Source organism: Musa acuminata, chromosome BXJ3-3 (assembly GCF_036884655.1).
Source record: "Musa acuminata AAA Group cultivar baxijiao chromosome BXJ3-3, Cavendish_Baxijiao_AAA, whole genome shotgun sequence".
Classification (NCBI taxonomy): Eukaryota; Viridiplantae; Streptophyta; class Magnoliopsida; order Zingiberales; family Musaceae; genus Musa; species Musa acuminata.
In genome coordinates this window covers 26,569,435-26,596,762 of record NC_088351.1, presented here as the reverse complement: position 1 = coordinate 26,596,762, position 27,328 = coordinate 26,569,435, and the positions used below count along the sequence as shown (strand labels likewise).

At 38.2% G+C, this 27,328-nt stretch overlaps 2 protein-coding genes and 1 long non-coding RNA gene across 6 annotated transcripts; all 3 read left to right on the top strand.

The window, feature by feature from the left end:
* The first annotated feature begins 320 nt into the window (after positions 1–320).
* Positions 321–15,415, top strand: LOC135634124 (uncharacterized). 3 transcript variants are annotated; one of them, XM_065144358.1, is made up of 17 exons: positions 321–497; positions 579–642; positions 1,300–1,408; positions 5,091–5,153; positions 6,143–6,243; positions 7,501–7,567; positions 7,672–7,743; positions 8,630–8,791; positions 10,535–10,608; positions 10,677–10,774; positions 11,013–11,120; positions 12,483–12,577; positions 13,521–13,658; positions 13,877–13,924; positions 14,184–14,290; positions 14,699–14,796; positions 14,914–15,415. In XM_065144358.1, the coding sequence occupies exons 1-17, from the start codon at positions 428–430 to the stop codon at positions 14,928–14,930; spliced, it is 1,491 nt and encodes a 496-aa protein (XP_065000430.1). In that variant the 5' UTR covers positions 321–427; the 3' UTR covers positions 14,931–15,415. The 3 variants fall into 3 exon arrangements, with proteins under 3 accessions (XP_065000430.1, XP_065000431.1, XP_065000428.1); XM_065144359.1 differs by having other exon boundaries at positions 322–497; positions 14,158–14,290; XM_065144356.1 differs by having other exon boundaries at positions 323–497; positions 14,176–14,290.
* Positions 15,416–16,142: 727 nt separating this feature from the next.
* LOC135583921 (transcription factor-like protein DPB) lies at positions 16,143–20,862 on the top strand. Of its 2 annotated transcripts, none has more exons than XM_065142183.1 (10): positions 16,143–16,243; positions 17,992–18,131; positions 18,213–18,280; positions 18,553–18,596; positions 19,237–19,296; positions 19,393–19,533; positions 19,616–19,684; positions 19,825–19,923; positions 20,262–20,332; positions 20,490–20,862. In XM_065142183.1, the coding sequence occupies exons 2-10, from the start codon at positions 18,001–18,003 to the stop codon at positions 20,644–20,646; spliced, it is 840 nt and encodes a 279-aa protein (XP_064998255.1). In that variant the 5' UTR covers positions 16,143–16,243; positions 17,992–18,000; the 3' UTR covers positions 20,647–20,862. The 2 variants fall into 2 exon arrangements, with proteins under 2 accessions (XP_064998255.1, XP_064998256.1); XM_065142184.1 differs by having other exon boundaries at positions 16,177–16,737.
* A 540-nt stretch (positions 20,863–21,402) lies between these two features.
* Positions 21,403–22,112, top strand: LOC135633984 (uncharacterized). The gene is made up of 3 exons (XR_010495210.1): positions 21,403–21,517; positions 21,627–21,813; positions 21,891–22,112. It is a non-coding gene; the product is annotated as an uncharacterized LOC135633984 (long non-coding RNA).
* The last annotated feature ends 5,216 nt before the right edge of the window (positions 22,113–27,328 follow it).

The window sequence follows — 27,328 nt, the reverse complement described above, 5'->3', positions numbered from 1 at the left end:
CCACCAGAAAACTCGAATACAGAAGCAGATTAAACTACTACATGATTCAACGATGGGTCAACGGATGAAGGATACGATTCCAATGCTCCGTCACCCACCCGTAGTCATAAGCACATGGGCGGGCCACCGGCACGTAGCCAACGAGAAGCGCAGCGAAATCGTGCACATGGGTTGGGCTCGGACGACGACGACGCGTTAAACCATGCTTTTGACTCCCGCTGCAATGTGGCGTTGATTTTGATTGCCAACATGGTCGAGTTCGAGTGCGGTCGATTTGCCCTTCACGACTTGGTTCCAAGTTATAGCACGACTCAACGTGGTTAGCCACCGCGACGCCACGAAGCGAGTCGGTGCTTCGCCCCATCTTCGTCAGTACACGCATCCGACGCCCCACCCCTTACGGATTTCCAGTGCCGCGCCGCCCGCCATGGAGGTCGACCCACCGCTCGATCTCGCCCCCGTTCTCGAGGCGGCTTCGGAGTTTGCCTCTTACCCCGGTTCTTCCCCGTCTGCTCATATTCTATTCTCTTCCTTATCCCATTCCGTCGCTCGATCCTTAATCTTGGAATCGCTCGCAGGATTGCAGAACGATGCTTCCGCCAAGGAGTTCCTCGATCGCTTCCCCCTCCATACGCTCTTCAGGTTTATCCATCCCCCCTTCTCTCCTTTTCCTTCCCCTATTTGTTTACGGCTTGATGCGGGGTGTTTCCAGTTCTTTTCTCGTTTCATTTGGGTGCTAGGGTTTCTCAGATAACATCGCACTCTTACTTAGCCCTGAACATCGCTCGATGTTTCTTTTCAAGTTTCATTTCGCATTCCTTGAACAAAAATCTCTCGTCCGGAATAAAGAACACTTGAAATAATAGCAATTTGATGGCAAGCAAGTCATTGGAGCTAATGCAGTCAGTTGTGTTCTCCAGAGATTTGAATGGGTGGATCATATGGATTTGTTTGGAGAATATATCGTTTCCTTTGCTTGACTATTTTGTACTATACTATTTCTTTGCAGGTGTGGTCTCTGTTTGATGTTTCTTCGAGGGCAATTGATTTCAGAGTGCTGTGTTTGTAATTTAAATTACAACTCCAACTAGTAGTAAATCTGAATAATTTTGGTTCTGTCAGCCGAGTCCTCTGTTAAGCAGTTTATCTTTGTCACGAGCTTGGTGTCAATCAGTATACATGCAATATGTGTTGTTCATTGCTTCCTTCAAGCAACCATGTGCAACTTGGACAGAATTGATAAAGGGGAATCGAGAGTTTTGACTTTGATCTGCCTTTTTATTTTTCTTGTCTTTGCAGTGTTTTACAAACAAAAGCAGATGTACCTGGAACTGAAGACACTATGGTTTCTTGTTTAGATAAAATATTCAGAACAAAATATGGCGCCTCTCTTCTTCTAGACTATGCCGTAAGTGCTAAATTATGTATTATCCAGTTGTAGTCGTGATATTTTGATAGCTTGTTTAACCTACTTATGAGGAACAGATTTTCTGTACATTCAAGACTTGAATGTACAGAAAATCTATTGATAAAAAGTAGCCTAATTATATATGATGCTTGACATTATTTCAATACTATAAGATTCTGAAGAACTTTGATGATGCAAACAAACCAAGTTGTTAATGCTAATTGATATTTTGATTAATTTAAGATAATGTTACATAATGTCTGGTTTACAACAGTATTACTCAAGAAAACTAGGAGGGTAGATTAACGAGAACATGTCGTTAAGAGAAAACTCTAGTCCTTGGTCTGACTTTGGGAGAACCAAGTTGTTAATGCTAATTGATATTTTTATTAATTTAAGATAATGCTACATAAATCTGGTTACAACAATATTACTCAAGAAAACTAAGACGGTAGTTTAACAAGAATGTGTAGTTTAGAGAAAACTCTAGTCTGTGGTCTGACTTTGGAAGAACCAAACAAACTTGGTGTTAGTAGATATAGTGAGAAACATTTGCGAAATTTTCTAGTGTTGTAGCTGAATCTTTTATGTTAGGCGACTTTTAATTAGTATATACAGGTGGGAGACCTTTTGGCTGAAGGTAATTCTTACAGAATTATCAAACAATCAAAATCATTTTCCTCGTTGGCTTTGTAGTGCTAAAATGGTCCACATGCAAGTTTATAGTTATCAATGTTGATTGCAGAGATTAATATTTTTTTTCTTCCATTTGGAGGTATTCTTGACATTTTCTATTTGATTCCTCCCTTTTATTCCTCTCTTCTCACCATTTCTTTTCTTCTCGTTTGTGTTCCTAATTGAAAGACATTTAACTATTTTGTAAATTGTAATGGATTTAATTTAGCCTTGCTATAAATTTGGAAAAACCCTTCTTATAAGCAAAAATTTCTAGTTCTCATTTGTATGTGCATGTTTTAAAATGACGCTCGGGCGAGGCGATGCCCAAATGCCTCGCACAGTTGCCGGGCGACAGTGAAGTGTTGCTTGGGCGCTCGCCTAAGCCCAGGTGTCGGGTGCCTCGGGCGAGCGCCTGGTTGAACGTGAGCAATCAAACCAGATGGTTAACTCTAGTTCGGTTGAACAGTAACTTAGTTGGTTCAATTGAGCCAACTAAGCACAGAAAATAGTAACAAGAACCAGTGATTGCAAAAGGCGCTCGGGCGCTCGCCTAGGCGCTCGGGCGAGGTGAGGCGAGGCCCGAGCGCCTCGCTAATGTCCCAGGCGGCGCGCTTCAAACAGGCGCCGCCTGGGCGCTCGCCCGAGCACAGGCGCTGGGCGCTTCGGGCGAGCGCCTGGGTAAACCACGGCGACCGAACCAGAATTTTAGGTCTGGTTCGGTCCTGGTTCGGTTGTTAGTTGGTTCAATCGAACCAACTAAACCGATATAACCCCAACCCTAACCCTAACCCAACATTAACCTGCTGCCGCTGCCGCTCTCGATCGCGATCGCGATCTCGTCGCTTGCGATCGCGATCTCGTCGCTCGCTGCCGCTGCTCGTCGCTGTCGCTGCTCGCGCCTCCCGCGAGCCTTCCCGCTGCTCGCGCCTCCCGCGAGCCCTCTCGCTGCTCGCGTCTCCTGCGAGCCCTCCCGCGAGCCTTCCCGCTGCTCGCGCCTCCCTCGAGCCCTCCCGCGAGCCTTCCCTCTGCTCGCGACTCCCGCTGCTCGCGCCTCCCGCGAGCCCTCCCAACTGTCGTGAGCACTCCCTCTGCTCGCGACTCCCGCGAGCCCTCCCGCTACTCGCGCCTCCCGCTCCCTTTCCTTATCCCCCCGCCGCTTGCCGCTGCTGACGCTGCTTCCTTTCTCCGTCAAGCTCAGACTGCTCAGTATACTCTTAAATCTTAATATTAAGTTTATTTGAATTTTGAAATGATTAATTTTCATTAATAGATTAATAATATATTATTTTGATTTTAATGTTATTAATTTTGTGATTTTGTATCTTAGATTTTTTAATTTAATAGCATATTTTTATTTAAAATTTTAAATAATTATATTTATTAATTATATTATATATTTTTATATTTTAGCGCCTCGCTTCGCTCAGGCGAGCGCCTAGCGCCTCGGGCGTTTTTGGACCTTGGCGCCTTTTGGCACCTAGCGCTTTTTAAATCACTGACAAGAACCTAGGTACTTTGTGACCCTCCCCCTCTCCCCCTGTGTGACTCTCGACCCATAAACCTAGGTACTTTGTCGCCCTGACTCACCTTTGGTCCCATCGCCACCTTCATGCGATTCGTTACCTCCGTCGTCGATGCACAGGTCCGACGCTTCCTCTGTCGTTGACGAACGAGATCGAAGCTCCCACCGTTGTAGCTTTCGTGTGTAGTTCCCTTTGGCACCGTTGCTTTCATGTGCAGCTTCGTTTGCCACCAAGGGATAGGACCGTAGCTTCCTCCACCACCAACGAACAAATATGAAGCTTCCTCCGACCCCGACGTCGTTGTCCGCAGCTTCCTTCGCCATTGCTGCTATCGCCCGTTGCCTCCTCCGTCATCTTCATCCTCTCCTTCCCCACATTGCACCGTTGGTGACTCATTTTCTCCCCCTCTACTATTGTGACTACTATTGACAGTGGATTAAATACTATTAACAATGGATTGTTCATCGTTAACGGATATTAAAACTACTGTTAAGTGTTAACTACTAGTTTGTTTACTACTGTTTCCAAATAATAAACTAAAAACTGATATTAATCCTTAGAACTGTTGACCAATTTAGAATTTACTAATCCTTATTTAGCATTGCTAATTGCTAATTAGATTTTTTATTATTCTTTATTTAGCATTGTTAATCTCTATTTATTTAGAACTATTATTAGGGTTTCAGGATTAATGTCATGTGTACAAAGCAATACAGAAGATTCATCAAAAAATTCAATTTAATGTCGTATTTTTATTTATATAATTATATTTATCAATTGTATTATATTTTTTGTATTTTAATATTCTAGAGCGTCTCGCTTCGCTTGAGGAGGTGCCTAGGTGAGCGCCTAGCGTCTCGGACATTGTGAGACCTTGGCACCTAACGCTTTCAAAAACATTGATGTTACTGTAGTGTAGACTACAAGACTGATAACTAGTTCTTCCAACTTGATTTTTGCTTTTACTGGAAATTAGTTTTGTTGAAATCTTTCACAAACAGAACACCTGAACTAGTAAACCATAAATCACTTGGGCACTATGTGATCATCAGTTGGTAAGAAGCAGTAGCAAATAATAGCTACAGTATTTATTTGTAAAGCCTAAATCTTTGCTATTTTGTTCTACTTAGTTTAGCTTTGCGACCTGATTACATTTGGGGGCCTAAGTAGCTCGAATTAAGTGCTCTCTTTCAATATCTTCTTTCTCATTGATGTTTAGCTCTTTTGTTGATACTACTTGGCCGTGCAACACCTGCTATCATGTGGAGCTTGATTTTAGAACACAAGAAGAAACTTCAATTGTAGGGAAACAATATGAACGACTTTTATGATACATATGATACAAGAACTCCTTAGAGAAATGGAATGAATGTTATTAGCAGTGTTCACAATTTTGTTAAATCATTTTTAGGTTATAAAGGTATAGCTTTATAATATCAGTGATATACGTAATTATCTTTTTTCCTCTCTTTGTTTTTCAGCCATTTATGCAAGCAGGTCTACAAGCAAACTCTCAGGCTGTTAGACGCTTGGCATGCAAAGCTGTATGTGTTGCAAAGAATTTTCAGTTTGTTGTTACTGAGTTTGACTAATCAATTCCATTCTTTCCTGTGCTTTGCCTAATTAGCCTCTAAGCGGAGGCATTTGATTTCAGTTTCCTTTTGTAATGTAGCAATTTGATGTGGCCATGAAGGCATGTGATCATGAAAAGAGCTATGAAGAACTTTTTTCTTCATTTTTTGAAATTTTCATGTGAATGTTTGGCTGAGAAATTGTATCAAAGTAGGCATATTTTCATTCATAGAAGACAACAACAATTTTCCAGATGTTAAAACATTGACCTTCTGATGATTCATAAATTCAAGTTTGCTTTTGCACCTATTATCTTACAATGGAAGTTCTTGCACTGAGGTTGACATGCTGGTTGAGTTATAAATCGTGTACCAATGTGCATCTAGATAGGGCTTAAATGCAGATTTTCTTGTTAATCTCATGGCACAGAGATTTTGCTGCTACAGCTTGCAGTTGCACAGTAGTGCTGTCTAGCCAACCCATTGGTACAAGAGGAACAAGGCGTGGTTTACATCTGCTGATATCATTAAACATCCTGTTGTGAATACTGCATCCTGGTTCAGTTTTGAATAAACCTCACCAAGTTATGGCCTGTACGCAGCCTCCTAAATCCCATGATACTGAGAATTTGCATCTTCCGGTTGCAGTTCCTATGTAGCGACTGTAACAAGTAGGAAGAACATGATACATTTACCTTTGATGATATTATCTAACACTATTAGTTAATACCACATCCTTCAACTACTGCCTATATGACAAAGTACGAATGATGTCTCACTCCAGGAAACCATGTTGTGCTTCTGATAGCATAGATGATATAATGGGGAAGTTATGCAGATATTTCTTTATACTAGGCTTGATATTTGTTATAGTATTCCATTTAATATCTTAACAGCTGTTATTCTAAGAGGTAAATTGTTACCAAATTGCAAGACTTGATTAATTTCTAACCTTGTCTCAGGTATCTTATCTTCTGGAGAACACTGGTGACAGGGTGGGTGCTCTCCAGATTATTGTTGCGTATAATGTTTATCCACTTCTGCTTAGCTGCTTAGTTGATGGGTACGCCGCAGATCACTTCGTCTCTGTTTGTTCCAGGCTGCTTTCATTCTTTTTGGTGAAATGGTGTTTCTTTTCATGGTTAAATAATTCCTTGAAATCTACAGAAATGAGTTGTCTTTTTACTAAGATTTGCTCTTACAACTGTCATCAGGAGCGATGGTCACAAACTATGAAGAAACATCAAACCTTTGATCATAATATTTAAAGTTTTTTTTTTGTTGTACCACTGCATATCCTTTTTGTCGCATTACTTTTCTCTTCTCCAATGTAACTTATTGGCATCTTAGAATTGAAGCATCATTTTTTTTTATATGACATGAAGAAGAATGGAAGATGGCCACAAGGGTTCAAGTACCAGACCATACTGTAGTCTATAGTATTCACTAGTCTGACCCTATAAACCATTACAACATGCAGAATGCCAACCGACTCAAAGAAATGCTTGCTTCTCCAGTCTATATCTTTGTTTATGATGCCATATTAACTGATTATGGATTGGTATTTAAATCTTTGGTTCTATAATCCAAGGAACTCCGTGTTTGATAACTGATTTTATATTGAAACAAGATGTTGTGCTGGGCTTGAAAGATGGGAAGGGGCTTGAAAGATGAAATAGTTATAATTGTAATTTCAGAAGAGGTTGTTGCATGTTTCAGCTTATGTAACTTCAGCACAACACTTATTTTGCCCTATGCTCTGGTAATTCACATGGGTGAATTTCCATAACTATTTCTTGGTTAGTATTTTTCATACATTTACTTGCTGGTTATGCACTTGAATCTGTCACATTTAATTCATGCTGGTTGGCATGTATTTACCTAAGTCCTTCTATCGATATCATATCACACTTCCTTTTTAGTACATAATTTTGTAGTTTTTGTTAGCAATCATTTACATTGTGAATGTGGGTGATCGTATGTGAGACGGGGAGTAACAAAAAAGACAAAGAAGAAAACAGTCCAAAGTCTTGTTAATCAACAACAGCTGTGCAAGTAGATGCCAGACCTCTTCACTGAAGTTACACATGGAATAGCTCAATTTCATTCTATGGTCTTTTTTTTTTCTTTATTGTAATACTTGGTTTGGTCCAACTATTGATTTGCCATTTCTATTGCAATAGTGACAAATTGCTGTCAACAAACACCTCTTTTCTTGTGCACAGTTCTTTGATGTGCCATTCCCCACCTTGTATTGTCGACATTTTCTCCAAAAGAAGTATTATTTTAAACTTTTCTGATATATATTACCTTATCACAGTGATGAACAGACTTCAGCAGCTTCTCTTGAAGCAGTTAAAGATATTGCTCAATCCCCTGAAGGAATTGTAAGTCAAGCTGTTGCATAAATTTATTATGAGCAGTTTCATCGTACTTTTATCGATGGCAGCTTAATTTGATTATTCATCTTTTTCACATTGGTTTTTCTCAGAGCATCATTTTCCCAGGCCATGGTGAAGGACCTTTTCTAATAAAAAATATAGCCGTGCAATCCTCTTCACTGGTATTGTAGTCTTCTTTTTGATGGTTCCATGTCTCCAAGTTTCTTTTTCTGTTTTGATTGTTCCTGTTTCTTGGGGCCTATCAATTACTGCAGCTAACCTTACTCGAGTATATCATGCATGCATTTTTTTGTTTTTTGTTATTTTGATGTTATGTAGAAGATACATATGAAGTCCACAACAATGTTGGTTCTAACCTGATAATCATCTCAGCTTGGGATGTGTTCATATGTTTCAAAACAGTTAATCTATTATTTTTCATTTTCTTGGGAAAATTTAGTTACCTTCAGAATTTATGTGGCAGCTAATATTCTCATGTTGATCATTGATCTTACTTGTCCAAAAGAACCTGTGGTGGATCAACAACCTTATGCATATAAAGCAGCATGGTAGTCTAGCATGGAATCTGAGCTTGCTTCTCCCTTTGATGGGGAAGAGGATCTCCATTTCTTAAAAACAGAAAAAAGAAACTGAAGTTTGAGCTTCTGCTTTATTTTTCTTTGCAGACCTCTGCTTTCTTCTCTCAGCTGGGGTTATAATTTATTTAGTATTGAGAATTGCAAACCAATCCGAGCATGTAGTGCCATCATTGTATAAGTAATGCTGGTTTTACAACTTACCTTATGACAAACTTTGGATGTGGTGCCACTTTTGATGCTTCAACTTCTTTGTGCAACTTGGTTGATTTAGCTATTAAATCATGATCCAACAGGAACTTGGAGATACTTGCAATAAGTCCTTGGTCCTTCTTTGTCAACTTGCTTGTTGTGCTCAATATACCTTAAAATTATTACTATATTTTTTTTTTTCTTGTTTTCATTTTTCATGACGCATTGGCAATATTTTAAGGTTTTCATCCAAAGTATCAGTTCTTGTTGCATGTTTCAGGCCCGTATACGGATTTTAGCTCTTGTAGCAAAGTTATTCGCTCTTTCTAGCTCCCTTGCTACTGCAGTTTACAGCTCGAACCTGCTCAACTTGTTTGAGGTCGAAATTAACAATGGTCATGATATGTTGACAACTTTGAGTGCTTTGGAGCTTTTATATGAGGTAGGAACCATAAAATTTGCTGTTTTCTTTTTTAACTATTGAAAGTTGTTGACTTGTTAAAAATTGTGTTAGTTTCTGACTTTCTGCTACTTCTTGTCTCTTCATAATCTTTTTTCGTCATGAACATATTATCCCAGTCCATTTCTAATTGAATTGATTGGAAAATACAAATATGTTCCAACTTTTCTTTTGCATCGGTAGATCATTAGCTGCTTGCCAACCTGTAACTAGATTGTGTTGTCTCAATTTGGTGCTTGACATGCCAATTTAGTACAACATTCACCAAAAATTAGGCTTTAGTTTTGTTATCTTTGATGCAATTTTTTTCATTTTCGTTAATTTCCAATTATCTTCTTAGTTGATCCTATCCCGTGGATCCTGGTTCATATGGTCAGTTATGATCTTGTAAACCTAGCTATTAGCCATGGTTCAATAATTTGACAATTCCTGATCCAATGTGGCTGATTTGATTCAGGATCGACCAATTTTTATCCTCTATATACTGATTTGTCATCTTATCAGCAAATTTCAGTGGGAACTCATGAGAATAGGCTGATGTAGTTGATTTTAGCTGATCATTTACTATGGAGGAAGAACTGGAAGAACAAGAGAACGAGGAAGGCAAGGGAAAAGAAAAAAAAGAGGCCGTAAAGAGGGAGAAGGTGGGGAGGGGAGGGACGAGGAAGCTAAAAATCTCTTTTATCATTGCATTATGTAATTTGGAGAAGGAGAAGAAGAGAAGGACGAGGAGAGGAGAGGAACGGACTAAGAAGCAGAGGAGAAATATCTGGGTGTGGCGAGTCGGATGGCAACTGCGGGAGGTATGAGCAGCCAGGGAAGGAAGTATCCTGCGAACTAGACCAGGCAGAAAGCCATGTTTCGTATGTTGGTTCTGTCTCTAACTGTTAAATATCGTCTTGTACGTCCTAGTCTGGGAAAAGTAAGAACCATATTGGGTATATACTGTGACCACACTTTACCCCTACGGCTTTGTTTTGTTTCCATTACTCTGTGAATTTTAGAGATTTGTTTTTGACATATGTCGAATAGATAACTGTCTGTTTGTTGTTTTCTTATTTAAATATATGGAATTTATTATTTTTAATCTCCTGTTTTTATAGTTTTTACAAATTTTTAACCTCCTGATCCACACCCTTGGCTGATCCTAATCGTGATCTTGATCTTGTGAATATTGATGTTAGACATGATGATTGGTGGTTGTGCGATTAAATGCACATTCTTGTTAAGATTTAATAAGCTGAAATGACTTTTCCATATTCATACTTTCCCTAAGATTTTGGGGCAGATTCAAGTTATGTTATGATTTTCTAGAGTTTGGAAATATTGAGAATCTCACAAATTGTTTGATTATATTGCCTTGAGTATTCAAGTTATCCTATCCTGATCCCAGGCCCTTGCTGATCCTAATTCTAACCCTGATCTTGCATACCTTACAATTTGTCAACGATGTGCGATTAATGTTAGACATGATGATTGATTATCATGGGGTCAAAAGCACATTCTGATGCATAATTGAATTAACTGAAAGGATATTTTAACAATTATACTGAACCCTATTATTTTTGGCCAAATTCAAGTTATGCTATGATTTGTTGAGGTTTTGGAATATTTGAGAGCCTTAAAAATTGTTTGAATATGTTATGTTTTGTACTTGCATTGTTCTGAGACTTGTGTCTGAATTTTCTTTTCAAAGATTATATTGAACTTTTTGTTTCTCCGTAGTTAGTGGAATCTCCTCACAGCAGCATGTTCTTATTGAGAACGACCTTGCTTCAGAAATTAACTAGTATGGTCAGGTACGGCTTTAAATCTTATTAAGATTTTGGTGATTGCCACTTCCTTCTAATATTTAGTATTGCATCAGCAATTCATCAGTTGATTCAGTGTTACGATCAAGAGCAGCTTTGATTAGTGGAAGGATTCTTTCCTCATCCGATGCCTATACAGCTGTTGACATATCAAGTAAGAGTACCCATTTGTATACCATAAAACCCACGCTCCGAAATTCTCTTATTTGTTTCTACTCTTTCAGGGTATGCCACATTAATATCTGTACAGTGTTTTTAATTTCTTGTTATTTGTTAAGCCCATCATTTGTCTCAAGGAAAACCCTATTAAGCTCGATGACTTTCATGTGGCCCATGAAGTTAAAAACTTATATTTTAAGTCTACTAATCTTGTTCCTGAACTTGGATTTCAGGTGTCACGGCACTGCTTGCGGCCATTGATGAAAGGCTGAAGGTTCTTGGTGGTCAGAATACAGATGAATATGAGAGTGCACTGGAAGCATTAGGTCTAATTGGAGCAAGTAAGTGCATGTTTCAAGTATTTCAGAAATGCTTTTGATATTCCTAACTACTTCCTCATATAATATTTTGTTTTACAATAAGCTGTTTCTTTCTTGAGTTGGTTGGGCCTACTTTGGTCTAATATTGGGGAAAAAGAAAAAGCTTAGAGCTGGTGATATAAATGTACCATGATGTTTGCTGTGCTGAGTTGTACAGTTGGCATGGGTTAGCATAATTCATGTTAGAATGGTAGTAGCGTAGAAGCGCCTGTGGTGCTGAGCCATGCAAATGGTCTTGACCTAGGGTTAGGTCAACTTGTGGCATGTGCTGGCTTGCAGAAAAGCGTTGACTGGCATGGCACAGTCTTGCCATGCTGGAAAGGAATCAACATGCCCTAGTGAAGCAGCAACCCTTGATTACGTCCGCCTTACAATCTGTGTGGAACTTGGAACTGTTGCTCTTTCAGTTGGTTGAGCATCTTTAGATGACCATTCAGCAATATTTGGAACTGTGTTAAATAGAAGTGTTTTGTTTTGCATCAAGTTTTCTATTATTTACTCCCATTTTATATATTTGGACCAATCCAAGGTGTGTTAGAAATTGATGATTGATCTTTGAATGATTATAAGTTAGATGTTTGATCGCGGTATCAGTTTATTGACGTTATTAAGATCATGTTCGTACTTTGGCTTCAATTTGTAGGTAGATTGGCATTCTTATGTTATTGTCAACACTATGATTCTCACTTCATGCCATTGAGATTTTTGTGTTGGTATGGTATGCACTGAGGACATGCATACTGTCTTCATTGTTTCTATTGTCAAGACTTGAAAGGAGATACCCAGAAGTGTGGGAACCTGGACATCGATGAAGTTCATCTCATGTTCAACTACAATTATGCCATGTATGTCAAGTTGTAGGGTTGTGAGCTGTGAGCATGGTTAGAATATCATTGTGATATTACTGTGACTGTGAATTGTAATTTTAGCAACTTGGATGTGTGATATTTCTTGATTTGTGGAAATGCATGTTTAAAGTTGGAGCCGTGAATTACCATATATGATGTTCTCTAGGAACTAATAGTATTAGGCCTAAACCTTCTGTGCTCTGTTTTGTGTTTTCAATATAATTCCTTAGTAAATCACAAAGTACTGTTAACATTTTAAAAGGATATTTTGCTTGTTTGATTATGTAAGTTTATGTAGGGTGCAAAAATAGTCGTAAAAAAATGGTGGAACATTTCTCATCATACAGAATTCTTTTTTGTGTTTTTCGTGCTCATGACTTTAAATTCTTTTGATTTTTTAATGAATCAAGAAGGATATGAGCCTGATTGTGTTGATTTTGAAGGTAATCTTATGTGTTCATATTGATATTTCTAGTAAGCCAAGGAGCAACTCTGTTACTTTCAAGTTCGCCTGTTGCAAGACATGTCATAGAATCTGCCTTCGATCGCCATAGTAGAGGCAAACAGTTGGTAATAAAGCAAGTTTTTATGATTCTTTTGTTGTTATCTTCAACTTTGTATTTTTAAAAACAATGTGATTTAGAATTTGAGACTATGATTCTGATCATAATGTTATGATCAAAATTACTTTTTCAGCCGTCGTTGCTAATTTTTTTTAGGCATCTTTGATGTGAACTTTTGGTTTGGTTTATCCAGATTTCAACTGAGTGATTTGTTTTATCTTGTATTCATTACAGTCAATAATCTTCTAAACAGAACAATTTGAACAGACAATCAGGAAAAAGTGGTTTTTCAGATGTCTTGACTGCTGCCTTTTTTTTTTTTTGGTTGTTTCGAGGGGGACCTTACCTTAATGAGAATATAATATATATTGTCTTTTGTTTTTTTGTAGCTAGAACTCCATTAATGATCACTTTCACAGCCAGAACTGTGTGTTTCTTATCCAGAGTCTGGCCAGAGATATCTGTAAACACACTGATGATATGAATGGATACCAAATTGCAATGCATCACCTAGTAATTCTTTACTTTTTCGCTTGAGGACACACAGTGATGTTTCTTCATTAGTGCAATGTAGCACTAATGGTAGTTAGTGCAAGGTGCATTCACATATCAAGCTAATGGTAGTTACTTGGCTAGTTGGATTTGACATGCTTCTTTTTATGTTTTTGTTTTTGATGGGGTCCTGGTCATAATATATATTGTAATTATAGATTTATGTTAAGAATGTAGTCTATTTGGTATTAGTTTTGTTAATCGACTTTGCATTTAGGAAGATTTGCATTTCTTTTCTTTTTTTCCTGAATAGTGATATTGAAGTTTATTGAATTGGTGCCAATCTTATTATTAGATGTATTAAATATTAATATCTATTTTTCTTTGTATTTTTCAATCATCATGCTAGTTGTAGGGAGGTGGTCTTGTCTTTATAACGTCGTGTGTTTGTTGATCAGGCTGGTTTGCATGCCCTTGCTAGTATTTGTGGAGTTGACCGACCAGAAGATAAAATGTTACTTGACAGTAAGGCAGAGGAAAACCTTAGGCGCCTAATTTATACAGCAGCTGCCAACACTTCGAAGCTGAACCCATCAGTTAGTTCCTTTCTTTAAGTTTCTAGTGAATTTTATGCCTGCTCTATTCTTTCCTCTGCCTGAGAGAAGGTTTACTTTTGGACATGGATTGCTTTTGCAACGTGGATATCCATTGGCCACTGAATGCACTAGGATGCATGGTTTACTGCAGATTCTTTCAATATTTCTAGTGAATTTGCATTTTCGAATATAATAAAAATTTTCAGTTGGGTTGACAGGGTCTAATTCTCTCCATACTACGACAGGAACCAGAAATAAGACTGGCTGTAAGTATTTTTTGACAATCTTAAAAAAAAAAGATGCTGCAGCCTCTCAATTGAAAACTAAAGCAGCAGTCGGATTATTTGTGGTGCTGATGTGGCCTTCTATAATTTATGTGGTTAATGAATATTATGTATTGTCAGTGTTCCTGTCATGTTTCGCTAGCTAATATTATGATGTTAACAGTATTATCATGTTGGTAGTTTATTACAGAAGTATTTTCACATGAAAATGTCAGCTTACTTGCAAATTACAGGGTTATAGATTGATTTCTGGTTTAGTGGTTCGGCCTTGGTGTTTGATGGAGATCTGTTTAAACCCGGAGATTATTACCATTGTGACAGATGCCAAGATCGAGACTGCAAAAACTGGTTTGTTTCTTTCAACTAAGGCTATAATCACCTTCATCCTACTGTGTCTACATGCATATTATATAAGATCTGTTCCGATTTTAGTTCTCGAGGATAGTGAAGTTGTGTTAATAGTGCTTAGCTCCTTTTGGGCGACGTGTGCCGATGTGCAACACCTGTAAGGACTGATTTGAAATTATCTGGCGAATCTGAGTGTTCAAAAGAAAACGAAGTGTCTAATCACTTAAAAGAAATACCCAGCCTACTTTGAACTCTTACATTATTTGTGACATTAGCAGAAGTAAACTTTGAAACAACTTAAGCTGGATTTGTTTGGACACAATGACTTTCTCATCCTTGAATCTTTCTGCATTTGTTAAAGGGGCCATTTCTGGTGTATTGTTCTCAATATATGATCATATATTCCAGGTATGGATGCCCGACATCATTGTTGCACGGTTATCAGTACTGCCCTATCCTCTTCGAATTTGCTTCAGGATGCTGCCGTTGCCAGAACAGCAGCAAAGGTATGTTCCTTTATTAGACATGTGAATCAATAAGCTTTAAGACCCAACCTTCTCATAAGATGTAATCACTAATCGACACACCACAATGAACAAGTGTTTTCGGTGTTTGTGTTACAGTTGCAGGAAGCTGTTAGAAGGGGTCCATACATCATCAAGGAGCACGTTGAAGCTCAGCCCGTCATAATGACCGCCGAAAGATTTTGAGTGGTCTCCAAAGATTCCAGAGTCCAAATATACCTAGTAAAGTGAAAGCTAGTCCTGATATGTCCCTTTGCTGATGCAGACACCACAGTGTTTGCTTCCATTTGTGGGCGTTATGCTAACACAGTTTGGGTTGATGGCTCTTTGTTTCAGTAGTTTCCCTCGTTAGAGCGTTGATTTTTGAGAGCTTTGTCATCCAAGTTATTCAAACCCAAAACAAGTTTTCTTCGTGTTTTGACAGGACGAATATGATGCCCAATTTTTGGATTTCGCATCTCATCAAAATGTTTGGATTCCGCTGTGAATGGTAGGTCGATGGTCAAACGACATTGTGAATAGGGTTTGGATTCGTAAGAATATATAGTTTTTTTATTTTATTTTGGATAATAAAACTTAAGATCACTTTGTGTTTTCGTATTTTCTTTCTATGCAAACTTAGAGATGTATGTGTTTTTATAAAATAATTAAATCTTAATTTTCAGAGTTTTTTCCTTCCATAGGAAAAGGTTTTTCGTATTTAAATTACTTATTCTCTGACCATAGTTACGCCAGGAATCTTAATAAATTCCTCTTTATTGAATCTTTTTACCCACTTTGTACTTTTTATGCAATATAATTCATATAAAATTTATTTTACCTCCCATATTTTTTATATTTGATTTAGTATTCTAATTTTCTCTTCCTCCCTCATTTGAAGAGTAAATCACAAACTTTGATAAACAAATTTTCTCTTCCAAGAAAGGGAGAATACAAAAAAAAAAGCAGTCAAAATTCCCAATTATGAAGTAATTATTTTGTTTCTTATTTCTAAAAAATCACTTGATGGAGTCTCCTCCTTTAGATGATGGATTCCAAATTTGTCATCCATTGATGGAGTCTCCTTCTTTAGATCTCTCAACCACGTAAGTCAATTCTTTCTGCATCAAGACAAATGGTTGGGATCAATAGGGGGTCGGTCCCCTGAACCAACCCATCGGTATTACAGCTGTGCCCAATCTCCATCTCCGGTTAGCTTAAACTAGTATTTCGCCTTCTGGGGCCCACCTGTCGGCTCCCGTAATGCTCGGTGAGGAGACCTCTATTCTCACCGGCACTCTTACGTATCCAAATCCCATCGTGTCAGTCGACGGACGGCCTCGATTCGTTCAAACAAATATTATAATCCGCGTCACGTCTCATCGTTTCCCTCTCCCCCCGCTCCCCTTTTGCTTCCTGTCCTGCTCCCGCTCTTCGCCCCGAGTAGAAGGTCTGCACCCTAAAGAAACTGTTTTCTCCCCTCCTCCGCTCGTAATGATGCATGGGTTCGGTCGTGTTCTAATATTCTCGCTTCTTGAGGGAGAGCGATCTATCGATCTCTTGTATTTCTTTTCCTTCTTTTGGTATTCAAGAACGCAATTTAGGTTTCCCTTGTGAGGATCTAACGAGAAATTGCTTCTTGCTAATCCTCGTTGTGCGGATGTCATATTAAAATACTTTGATTGTTGCATCAAGTGTTGGATTACAATGCCGTGAGGGACAGGTCATCGTAACTCTTTAGGTTTCTTTGGAAGCCTGTTTGGAGAAAAAGAAGGTGATGATGGCTAATCTCCACCTGTTGAGGAATTTGCATCTCATGATGTCGAAGCCCATGTCAGTAGTTACTTGCACAGCTATTCGGACTAAGTTTTGGTTCTGATAAAGCTGTTCTTCTCTTTCGGCAGAGTCCTTGTTGCGTTCTTCCTCATTGTTTTGGGTTTTTAGGTATGTGCGTTACGATTGAATTCCTCGTAGGTTATTGTGGTGGACTTGGATATGTTTGATGTTAATGTGATCCAGTAGGAAATCAAAATTTAGTGGTTCAGATTTGAAAACCTGTTATCCTTTATGAATGGAACTGGCATCGCGTCAGAAATTGTTGGAATGGGAGCAATTATTGGTTAGTTTGACATTGAATGCATTTATATGGTTGTAGTGTACTATGCTTTGAATTCCAGAGAGGGATCAGGGATGAGATAGCTACATCGCGAATTGGAAGGATGGAGGGAGGCAGGGAGAATTTAATAGCAGTAGCTCCCATCTGCTGCTAAACTAAGAGATGATGTTCTTGTATTTATGATGGATTCTGTATGGGAGATTGCATGACTTGGTGAGCTTGGAAGATTAAGTAGGAATATTTATTTTTGTTGAAAGTAAGAGCAGAGTGTTTCAGGGACGAGTGGCAGAGTAGCAGAATATGTGTGACTTCTGCAATTTGACTTCTACATTCTTGCCTGATAGCTTAATCCATAAATATTCTGTCCAATAATAAGGAAATTAAGATCTCTGTATCCATCAACATGTGTGTTATGTTGTTTCACTGCTTTAGAATGGTCAAAGATTATTAATTATGCTCATCATGAAGTTTGTTGAGCTGAAGTTTAAAATTTAAATTATTGCCTTATGTTTTTACTATTAGGTATTTCTAATGTGTTAGGTAATTTTCCGTCTTGCTGACTGTTATCATCATCTCTATTCCTTATCTGGGAGAGAAGGTTGGATCCATTATGTCATGATAAAGGCCAATGATAGATTGCCTTTCAGCAACCTAGTTACGACAAACAGTTGTGGAGCTTTTAGTTCCCCTTTCCGGCTATCTCATGTGCTTTTTGCATGTGTATGGACTGGCTTGCTATATGCATTAAGATTCAATCAATGCTTAATTCCACACTTCACAAAACTTAGTAAGCATAATTTCCAATTATATAGTCATTGTGCTATTATCCTTGCATTATATGTTTTCTCCTTTTATATAATCAAAGTCCGTATGTATCCAAAGCTATATGTTCTGCCACATGATTTATTCTATCCTTATGGTTATTTTGGTAAGTTTCTATTACTATTGTTTTCTTAATACTCTTTTGCTCCAAATAAACACAACCGCAAACCATAGAGTCAATGCTTTATATCTGTGAACCAGCAGTTATTTAGTCCAACTGATCCGCACTTGGTAACACATTTGTTGAATTCACCTGGTAGTCGTGGCAAATGCATGCCAACCATAGCACCAATATTCCTTCAGGAGCTACTGATCGAACGATGATACCAAAATGTGAGTATGTTCCAAATTTGATCAACTCAAGCATGCAAGAAGATGAGATATATGAAGATCCCGATAGGTTAGTAGTTTTAGGTCATTTCAATATCTGAACTGCATCTGACTCAGCACCAAGGATGCTAACTTCATCTGTTATTAACAGTCCTGCTGGAAAAAAGAAAAAAGCACCACGAATCAAAGGTTGGGGCCTGCGCAGGTTCAGTACAATAGGTGAGGAGACATGGGTAGTTATATTCACAGTCTACCATCAGTTTTGTCCGAACTTAGTGTCAATAGCATCTTATTTTGCCAAACCATATTTGTTTCCGTTTTTTTCATATCTTAGTTTATCTTCAGAAATGATGTCTATTTACCAGAATCTGCCAACTGAATAACATCTGTTATTACTTGATCAAGGCTTACATATCAAACATTGTGTTTTCTTCAGTTCATCTTAGATCATTATATTTAGCTTCTCACATTGCTTTTAATTTTCTGTCCAGTGTGTGATAAGGTCAAGGAAAAGGGAAGAACTACTTATAATGAGGTAAAGATGACAACACCTTCCTGTTGTTTTTCGTCCTTTGCATAAACTTCTATTTGCATACCGAATTGCAATTTTTCATGGCATTTTCGTTTTAAACCTTAATATTGCAAAATTTCTGTGTTAATATATTTCTTAAAATAATAATGTGTGTCAAGGAGAAACTCATTATCATGGTTTTTTCCTTAACAACAGATCATATGTTTCTTTCTCATGAAATAGACATTTGAAACAGTTAAATGCAGTATCTATGGGCATTGGACATTTCTTGCCAGTTAACATCTAAAATGTAAGATCACTTATAGATAGGTGAATGTTTCCACAATAATGCTCTCATATTCAGTTGGAACTTCTATACTAATATTTGTGTTGTTTATTGGATGTGGGTAACAAAAAGGTCTTTTGATCATATACTCTCATGATATGATGCTCATGTAGAGAGAAAACTTGAAGCTTCCACCCTTCATAGTGAGGATGCTACCTTTGGCGAATATAATAGAGGAAGAATATTATCTTCATAAAACTATCCAAACGAATGGTTTTAAAAATGAAGGTTATCGTTGCTAAAATAGATCTATCATCTCAACCTATACTCTGTTGCGGCAGAAATGCGACCATCAAATGATTGTTTCTTGTCTGTCAGGTTGCAGATGAAATTATATATGAGTTATCATCCCTGGAGAAAAAAGATCTGCAGTTTGTGGTTAGTTCTATACCAAGAGATATTTAGTTTTGGGTAGATGTGTCACAAATTCATGTTCCAAGATATTTATACTATTATGGTCTTTGGCACGGGCAGTTTGATGAGAAAAATATTCGGCGGAGAGTTTATGATGCATTTAATGTTCTAATGGCAATTAACGTTATTGCCAAGGACAAAAAGGAGATCAAGTGGGTGGGTTTTCCTTCTACGGAAACTGAAGAGTTGGCACAAATTAAGGTTTCTTTCATTTATATAGCAAAAACCAACTAGAACTCTTATCTACAACTTGTATGATTCCTGAATAATTCTCTTTTTGTAGGAAGAGAAAATGAAACTGCTAAGTAAGATCGAACAAAAAGTAAATTATCTAAAAGAACTGGAGGAGAAGGTCAGTTATTTCTGTGGTTGTTCTTGCCCATTATGTGGTGCTAAGTCTCACAGATGTACAAATCTAGTTAGTTACTCTTCTGTTTCAGTTCTGTTAAAACCTGCTCTAGCTGAACATAGTCCTGTTTTTGGTTCTTGAAGTTTGGAGATCTCCATAATCTTATTTGCCGGAACCGAGTAGCACATAAGTCGGCAAGTGTTTCATCGGAAGGGATAGCTCTGCCATTTTTGTTGGTCCAGGTATGTGGTCCTTATTTTTAGAAAGTACATTCTACTGAAACAGCTTTTGAAGTCATGCAAGGATTATCTGGAAATGGCACGACTCATTAACTCATGCATATTTTCATGTAAATGTTGCTTTTACTTTGTCAAATTGATGGATGAAATTGTGCTTTCATGTGAAAATTTTCTGTTAAGAAAATCTCGCCTTTTTGTTTTGGTTTTATTCTTCTTCTGTTAAGCAAATGTAGTATGTCAAGTACGGGATATCTTTTGCTTCATTCAAGTGAATCTCAAGATGGTACCATTTCACCATGTCTTTTATATTTGCTAACATCAACTTTCTTCGAGTTGGACAGACGACTCCAAAGGCCACGGTCGAGATTGAGATCTCAGAAGACATGCGGTCCGTGAACTTCGAGTTCAATGGGTACTGATGCTTTGTGTCATCATATTTGCTCACCCAATAGATCTGTTATAGTTTCTCGGCTTCCACAATTTTAGTAGGGTTAAGTTGGATTTTCAAGTGTGAACCTTTGTTTCTCTTCTCATGTGTTCTGTGATGCTGCACATTTTCTTGTTGCCAGAACCCCATTCACCTTGCACGATGCTGATTCCATCCTCAGAGCCATGAGGCACCCCACATCAGTCGAAAGGGGTCATGACAACAATAATTCAACAGAGAGCTCAGAATTGGTCGCTGACCAAAATTGTCAGAAGCTTCACCCTGCTTCTTCGTCATGAAACTTGGACAGGTTCAGGAGACACTGCTTAGAAAGGAATAGCAGATAGGAAGTTTGGTGATTCAAACATAGGATAGACAGAAGTCGAGGCATTCTGTGCGTGTACAGTGTCCCTCAATTTTGTAAACCAGATGGTTTCTTCATTGAAGATCCTTTTGTAGAAAATATTTAACATGGTTTTCGCCTTTGTGAGTTTGATCATGTTAATTTTGCCTTACATGTAACATCCTATTAGTGATAATGTGTTGCGTGTGCCACTCTCAAAGAAGACCAAGGATCATATTGAAGTCAAGGCAGCAGGTTATTGATGTTATCAGACATCTAAATAAATCTGAGAACTGCTGCTGATGATGATGAGGTTGGATGATAATATTTGATTTTAATTTTCCGTTCCTTTAAAACATGATAACTTTTTAAAAATCTTCAATGAAATCTATAATCGTCTTACCTTTGATTTTTTTTTTTTTCTTTCTTTCTTAGACAACGTTGCAAAATTAATATTGGATTTGTAGTCGATATTTTATACTTATGCATTTTATAAAAAAAAATTACTATAAATTAATTAAAATTATTAAATAAAAAATGATTGTCTGGCCTTTTTGTACTGTTGCTTCAATTCAGTATCACTAGTATTATTCTAAAGACGCTTTTGTGGCCCTTGTTTCAACCGAACTGATACCTTTCGATGGGCCGTTTCGAAAGCCCAACTGATCCCAACTTATTCCACGTTTCGGTAAAGCCGTTGCAATGCTTTGCGACGCACGCGGCCGAGAAGAGACGAGCGTGCGTGAGGAGAGCCGGAGAAAGTAATGCGACGGTGGCGAGCGGCCGTCCCCGGAGCAGAACCAGTGGTAGAATCTCTGACCTCGATGGTATCGTCTCTCTCTCTCTCTCTCTTCCTCTGCTTCGATGGCTCATTTCAGTCTTAGGTTTCCTCGTAAAGCTCGGAATTCCCGCTTTTGTATGAATCCTTGGGGTCAGGTTCCTTTTGGGGTCGATGGTTAGTGGTAACGGAGAACGCCGACGCACCGCACTATCTGCTCCTCCCTTTACTTGATGGGGAGCTGAGGCGTTGCTTGGCACGCTGTTCTCTATTATCTTCTTCCGAGGAGGACGGGCCACAAGACCAGGTGCTTCTTCCGCTCTCTATCAGTTGATGGAGTACAGGGTAAGGGTTTGATCAAATTCGGCAATCTTGTCATATTCCTTTTATTTCCTTAGTTGATATTGGCTTCTATTGCTCAGCACATATAATGCTTCAAACTATGGCAGCATGCGGAGGAATTATAAGCAGAACTAAACAACAGTTTGGCACATTGGCCAAGGTTAAGAGGAGACAGGGATCATAACTTGGACTCTGTTATATGAATACTCTCCTGGCCAATTTGATTGGTAATCTAGGGAGTACCACAGACTACAGATGTCCTTAGCGGATATCTATATTGTAGATGGATACAAGTAACTTATCTCACTAAGCTTTTGTTTATGAATGGTATTATCATATTTGGTGACTCCAGATCATTTAAATTTTGTGTGTTAAGTTTGCATCTCTTGACTTGATCACATTTAGGTGTGTTGTATGTTCCTGCATGTCATGCTCTAGTTGCTATAGACATTGTTAATTTTCTTGCAAGTGTGTTTTCACCTTGACTTATGTAAATTTTATTCTCTTAAGCCATACTTGTGTTTAATTTTTATCTTTCTGCATGTTACCCGGTGAGCTGCTTAAACCATAATAGTTAAAATGATATCTGCAGATGTTAAGTTGGAATTCATATGTGACTTTGATTTGCAAAAGATGTCCAATTTACTGATTGCATGATTAGAATACGGTGTCCAAGTGAAGTTTAGGATGGTGGGGATACGGTTGAGGTCTTCTCTGAGTCCATGAACCTTATTTATTAAACATGAAATCATGTCTTCTCAAGCAAACCTTCAAGAATCTCCATTGCATCAAGCTTCTAAGCCTCCTGTATGTTTCAAGTCAATCATAACCACAAGCAGATGGCCAATCAATATTTGACTTGCAGCATGATTTACCTATTTGTCCTTCATATCCTCAAATTTCTAGCAATGGAGGAAGCTGGGCTCAAATGAACAACAGAATGGAGGCTCTTCAAAGTCCCATTTCTTTAGCTCAGATTCATGCACAAATGCCCCTTTTGGTAAACTAACTCACAGATTCATATGGACATTCCTCCCAGTCTCAAGTTTGGACAAGCACATAAGGTCAGGAGGCTAGCCAAAGCCAAGATATATATCAAATGGCTGATGCTCAAGTCTAAATCTAAACTCTCATTGACCAGCATCTACACCAGAGAATGAACAATATGGAATATGGATATTCTCAAAGTGCCGTCATTTGCACCCCATAGCTGGCATTATTGTAAGCAATAGTTTTAGAACACTAGCAACAGTAGCAGCAACTGACTCAACTGGTGCACGATATCTCAGAACAGATATTCTAAGAATTCCCAGGCGTAGCAACTGCAGGAAAAGATTTTCTAGCAGATGACACTGCAGCATAGCTAACAATTGATCCAACTGCAGCAGCAATAAGACAACAACTTAACCAACGGGACATCCAATGACACCCTTTCTTGTGACAGCACAACCATACCCAAGAACCTCAGGAGCAACTCCAGCTTCAGGGACAGAATCAGCAGGCTAATTAGACACTGATGTATCTGCTTCTGCTGCATTTGTTCCTGCCAGCGGCAGCTTCAACGACTACAGCATCAACAACTTTTAGTACTGCATCAACAACCAGAACAGCAGCAGCAAATCAGTGCATCAGAAAATCAAGTGTGGCCCACGACCGCTACTTCTTATCTTCAGGATAGAGTACATTGAGATTGAATGATACGTACTCCTGTTGGGTATTGAATCTGGTTTCTTTGGAAACTTGTTTTGCTTCTCCTGTTTCCATTTAGAATGTTTTATATTTTCTGATCAGCTTACTCATTCACTTTTTAAAACAGCAAACTGCCTCTGTTCAACATGCAACCAACTTGCAACTTTCTGATCAGCTTACTCATGGCCTGGAAGTTGACACTTTTCAGGTAAATTCTCTGTGTATTTTTTCTTTTATGAGTGGACATGAGAATTTGATGTACCACAGCTTGCCCTTGATAGAAAATTTCTATACCTCTGCCTATGAACTAGTTTTTTGTAATATAAATGTATAACTAAATTTAGCAAGGCTTGTCGCCTCTGCACTTCTAGATTCACAAAGGGTCTAGCTGAATTTTGTAAGGTTGCTTCATGGTTCTACAAGTTTAAAATGCATTCTACCACTTACTAGCCATGTAGATTTTTAAGCATGTCCTTTGTTGCCTAAGTTTTGGCGAGGAAGTTGCCATCGGCTTTGAAATCTGATATGTTGCTGGTTAATCATAAAATTTTACCTAGTTGACCTGTAACATTGGGAAATCTCCTTGGAATTGTATGCTTCATAAATTTACCTCTTGAGATTTGGTGCACACATTTTTTCTTTTACTGGTAAGACATAGTGATGTATGTGAAATGCTGAATGGTGAATTATTTTTATATTTGACACGTTGGTTAATACATTTTAGAATAAAGGACAAAATTTTTATTTGTATGTTATGTTTCATTCTTATAAATTTCTGATAAAAGAAAGGTGAAGAGGCTAATCTGTTGAAAGCTGTGCAACTAGTTGGTGCCATTTTCCAATTCTTAGCGAACTGCTATAAAGCAGTTAACCATTTCTCTAAATGCACAACTTGATGGTATGAAGCTTCTTGTACTACTGCACATTTCATGTGGTTGTACCATCAGGTTAAAGGAGACATGAATGCATCATCATATGTTAATTGGTAGCTAAATCTTTCCACTTTAATAATTGGTTTGTTGATTAAAAATATTGTAGCAGATGGTTACATGGCATGACAGTTGTTCTCTTCAATTAATAAGGTTTCTTAATTTGTTAAATGATTCTGAGGGATGGCATCTGAGTCAAACTATCCTCTATTTGATGAAATCAAGGATCGCAATCTCGGTACCAAATCCTGTGTTGGTTGCTGATCGGGTTGTACTGGTATGCATATGCTGGAGAAAAGTGAAAAGATTCGATAAACCCTGAAAAAGGAAGAAGATATTTGTTTGTCATATTCTCTTCATCTTCACCTTTCTGTGCTGTGTTTTGGTATTTAAAGGGAGAGGGGTATTGTGTGATGAAGTGAATTGTTGCATTAAGACTAGCAAGTTTTTCCACAACCTTGTACCCTCTGTGTGTGGGTCTTAAAATAGGTTTAGACTGGTCTCAGTAGCCACAGACTCAAGATACCAGACCAGACCTCTCCAGAACTATTTAGATTCAATTCAGCTCTAGATTCCATAGAATTCAATTGGTAATTTGTACATAATCACAGGTTGCTCCATGGCATGATCCTTGTTTGGACTTGCATGTGCTTCCTGAACCAGGCTTTATACCGCAAAATTGCATCCATGGATTGTCTTGGTTAAAATTTGTCTTGTGGTTTGTTGTAGACATGGCCTGATCCTCGTTTGGACCTGTATGTGCTGCCTGAGTCAGTCATTATACTGCAAAATTGCATCCATGGATTGCCATGGTTAAAACATGTCACATGGTTTGTTGTAGAAATTGCCTGATCCTTGACTGGACTTGTATGTGCTGCCCGAACCAGGCATTATACTGCAAAATTGCATCCATGGATTGTCTTGCCTGATCGTTGATTGGACTTGTCTCATGGTCTGTTGTAGACTTGGTCATATATATAATCCTGATCTTTTGCCTAATAGTTTCAGAGTAATCTGATATATTGCCAACCAATATATTAGATGTATATTAATTATGGAGAATATCATATATGTTCAAAAAAAGTCAGCCCTTTGGGCATCCTAAATCAGAGACTATGGGATGATATAGTGAATTCATCAGTAAAATTTTCAACTTGTCTGTTAGAATGAATAGTAATTTTTTTTTTTATCAGTACAATAAGCTTTCATAGCTCAATGATCTTTGTAAAATTTACTGGCATTATTCTCAACATTGCCTATGCATTTTTTTTTATGAGAATGTTGTTGTTATCCTTGGAAGGTAAGAAGCCAAGCATCACCAGTCTTCCTCCAGCGAAGGGCCCCTCGTGTTGCATTATTCCATGCTTAATATTTGTTGGTCCACATATTACCAGGAAAACGACAAAGCAAGAGATCGCCATGACCAGATTCACTGTAAGTCAAGTATATAGCATTAAACTCCCTTGTCAGTGTTATGTTATCCCAACCCGGCTTATGTCAGCAATAATAGACTTGTAGATGTAACACAAGTATGATGCTTGTGGAAGACTACTAATTGGAGACTTCAAATTGTTATCCTTTGCCCTCCATGTACGTACTGCAATTTCTTAGGAAATTTAAGGTTGTGCTGTGGTGTTATGGGGCCGAATCACCAGGTCATGTGCTTCACTAATCAATGTGTTTTACTGGAGGCTCAGTCATAAAAGCATTCTTCTCACTCCTCATAAATCATACTGACAACCTGTAGAGTCCAAATTTTTGTTGTTATTATGAGAATACAGTTGAGTTGCATTTTGTCCTGTACATGAAATTGCATCTTTCACTGTTCACACTGTTGTTCATGTTTATCACTTGAATTTCTTCACTTCTTACAAATTTCTGTCACAGCTGAGGAAACTGAGAGATGGTACTGCTGACCACTGGGCACTAGCAATTTATGAGTGCCTGGCAAGTGGGCAGGATTCCTTATCGCTCTCATAGGTACCTTCTTAAACTGTACTTCTTTTCTTAACATCTCAAACATGCTATAGATCATATGGAAAACGCCCACAGAGTGTAAGAAACACTTTACAAAAGATTTGCATTCTCCCACTACATGCCACTTCACAGAAACAAGTAACTTTTTTCTGTAGAGCTTCGATCTCCATGCCATATGATTGAATTTGCATTTCTGCTTCTTCATGCACCATTAGGTAGAGTATTACATGAATTACACAGGTTTTTGGTTTTGTCACCATCTCTTTCTTGTTAAGAACTACTCGAAACAAAGAAAAAGGATATTTTAGTGCTTTATTAGACCATTGTCTTTACGTGTACAATCGTAGGTACATATACAGATGAGAGAGTTATTATTCAACTACACGATGTGTGATAATAAAAACTTAGCGTACCTCTTCTTTCTGAGGAAGGAATACTGTAAACAGGTAGCATTTATTTCTCTCTCTCTCTCTCTCACTTAATTTTCATCTCTTCTGCTGGAAGTACAAAGTGTCAAGCTCTGATTTTACATGAATGCACGTAATGAACTTATTTGACCATTAAAGGTTTGTCTTAAATCAAATTTTGTTCTAAAACAATAACAAAAAGAAATCATAAATTTTAATTGTTGTTGGGAACCTTCGTGTCGTGGCCGAGGTGTCAGCACGCTCGGTCCAATCCCGAATGCGCAAAGTCACTCATGTGAATGTTTGGAGGGTAGAAGTAGGCGTCGGGTCTGGTTGGGTTCAAGCCTCGTCTCTTGAGTGTGGTCTTCTCCTTTTGTGAGTTGTTTGCTCTTTCGTCACCAAGTTCTTGCACACATGCCGCAGTTGAGAGGGAGATTTTTCGACTCGACCTCTTCGAGATTTAAGTCAGTGTCAAGTGAAGTTTGGGGGAGTTGAGTACTCCAAGTCCTTCCCCCT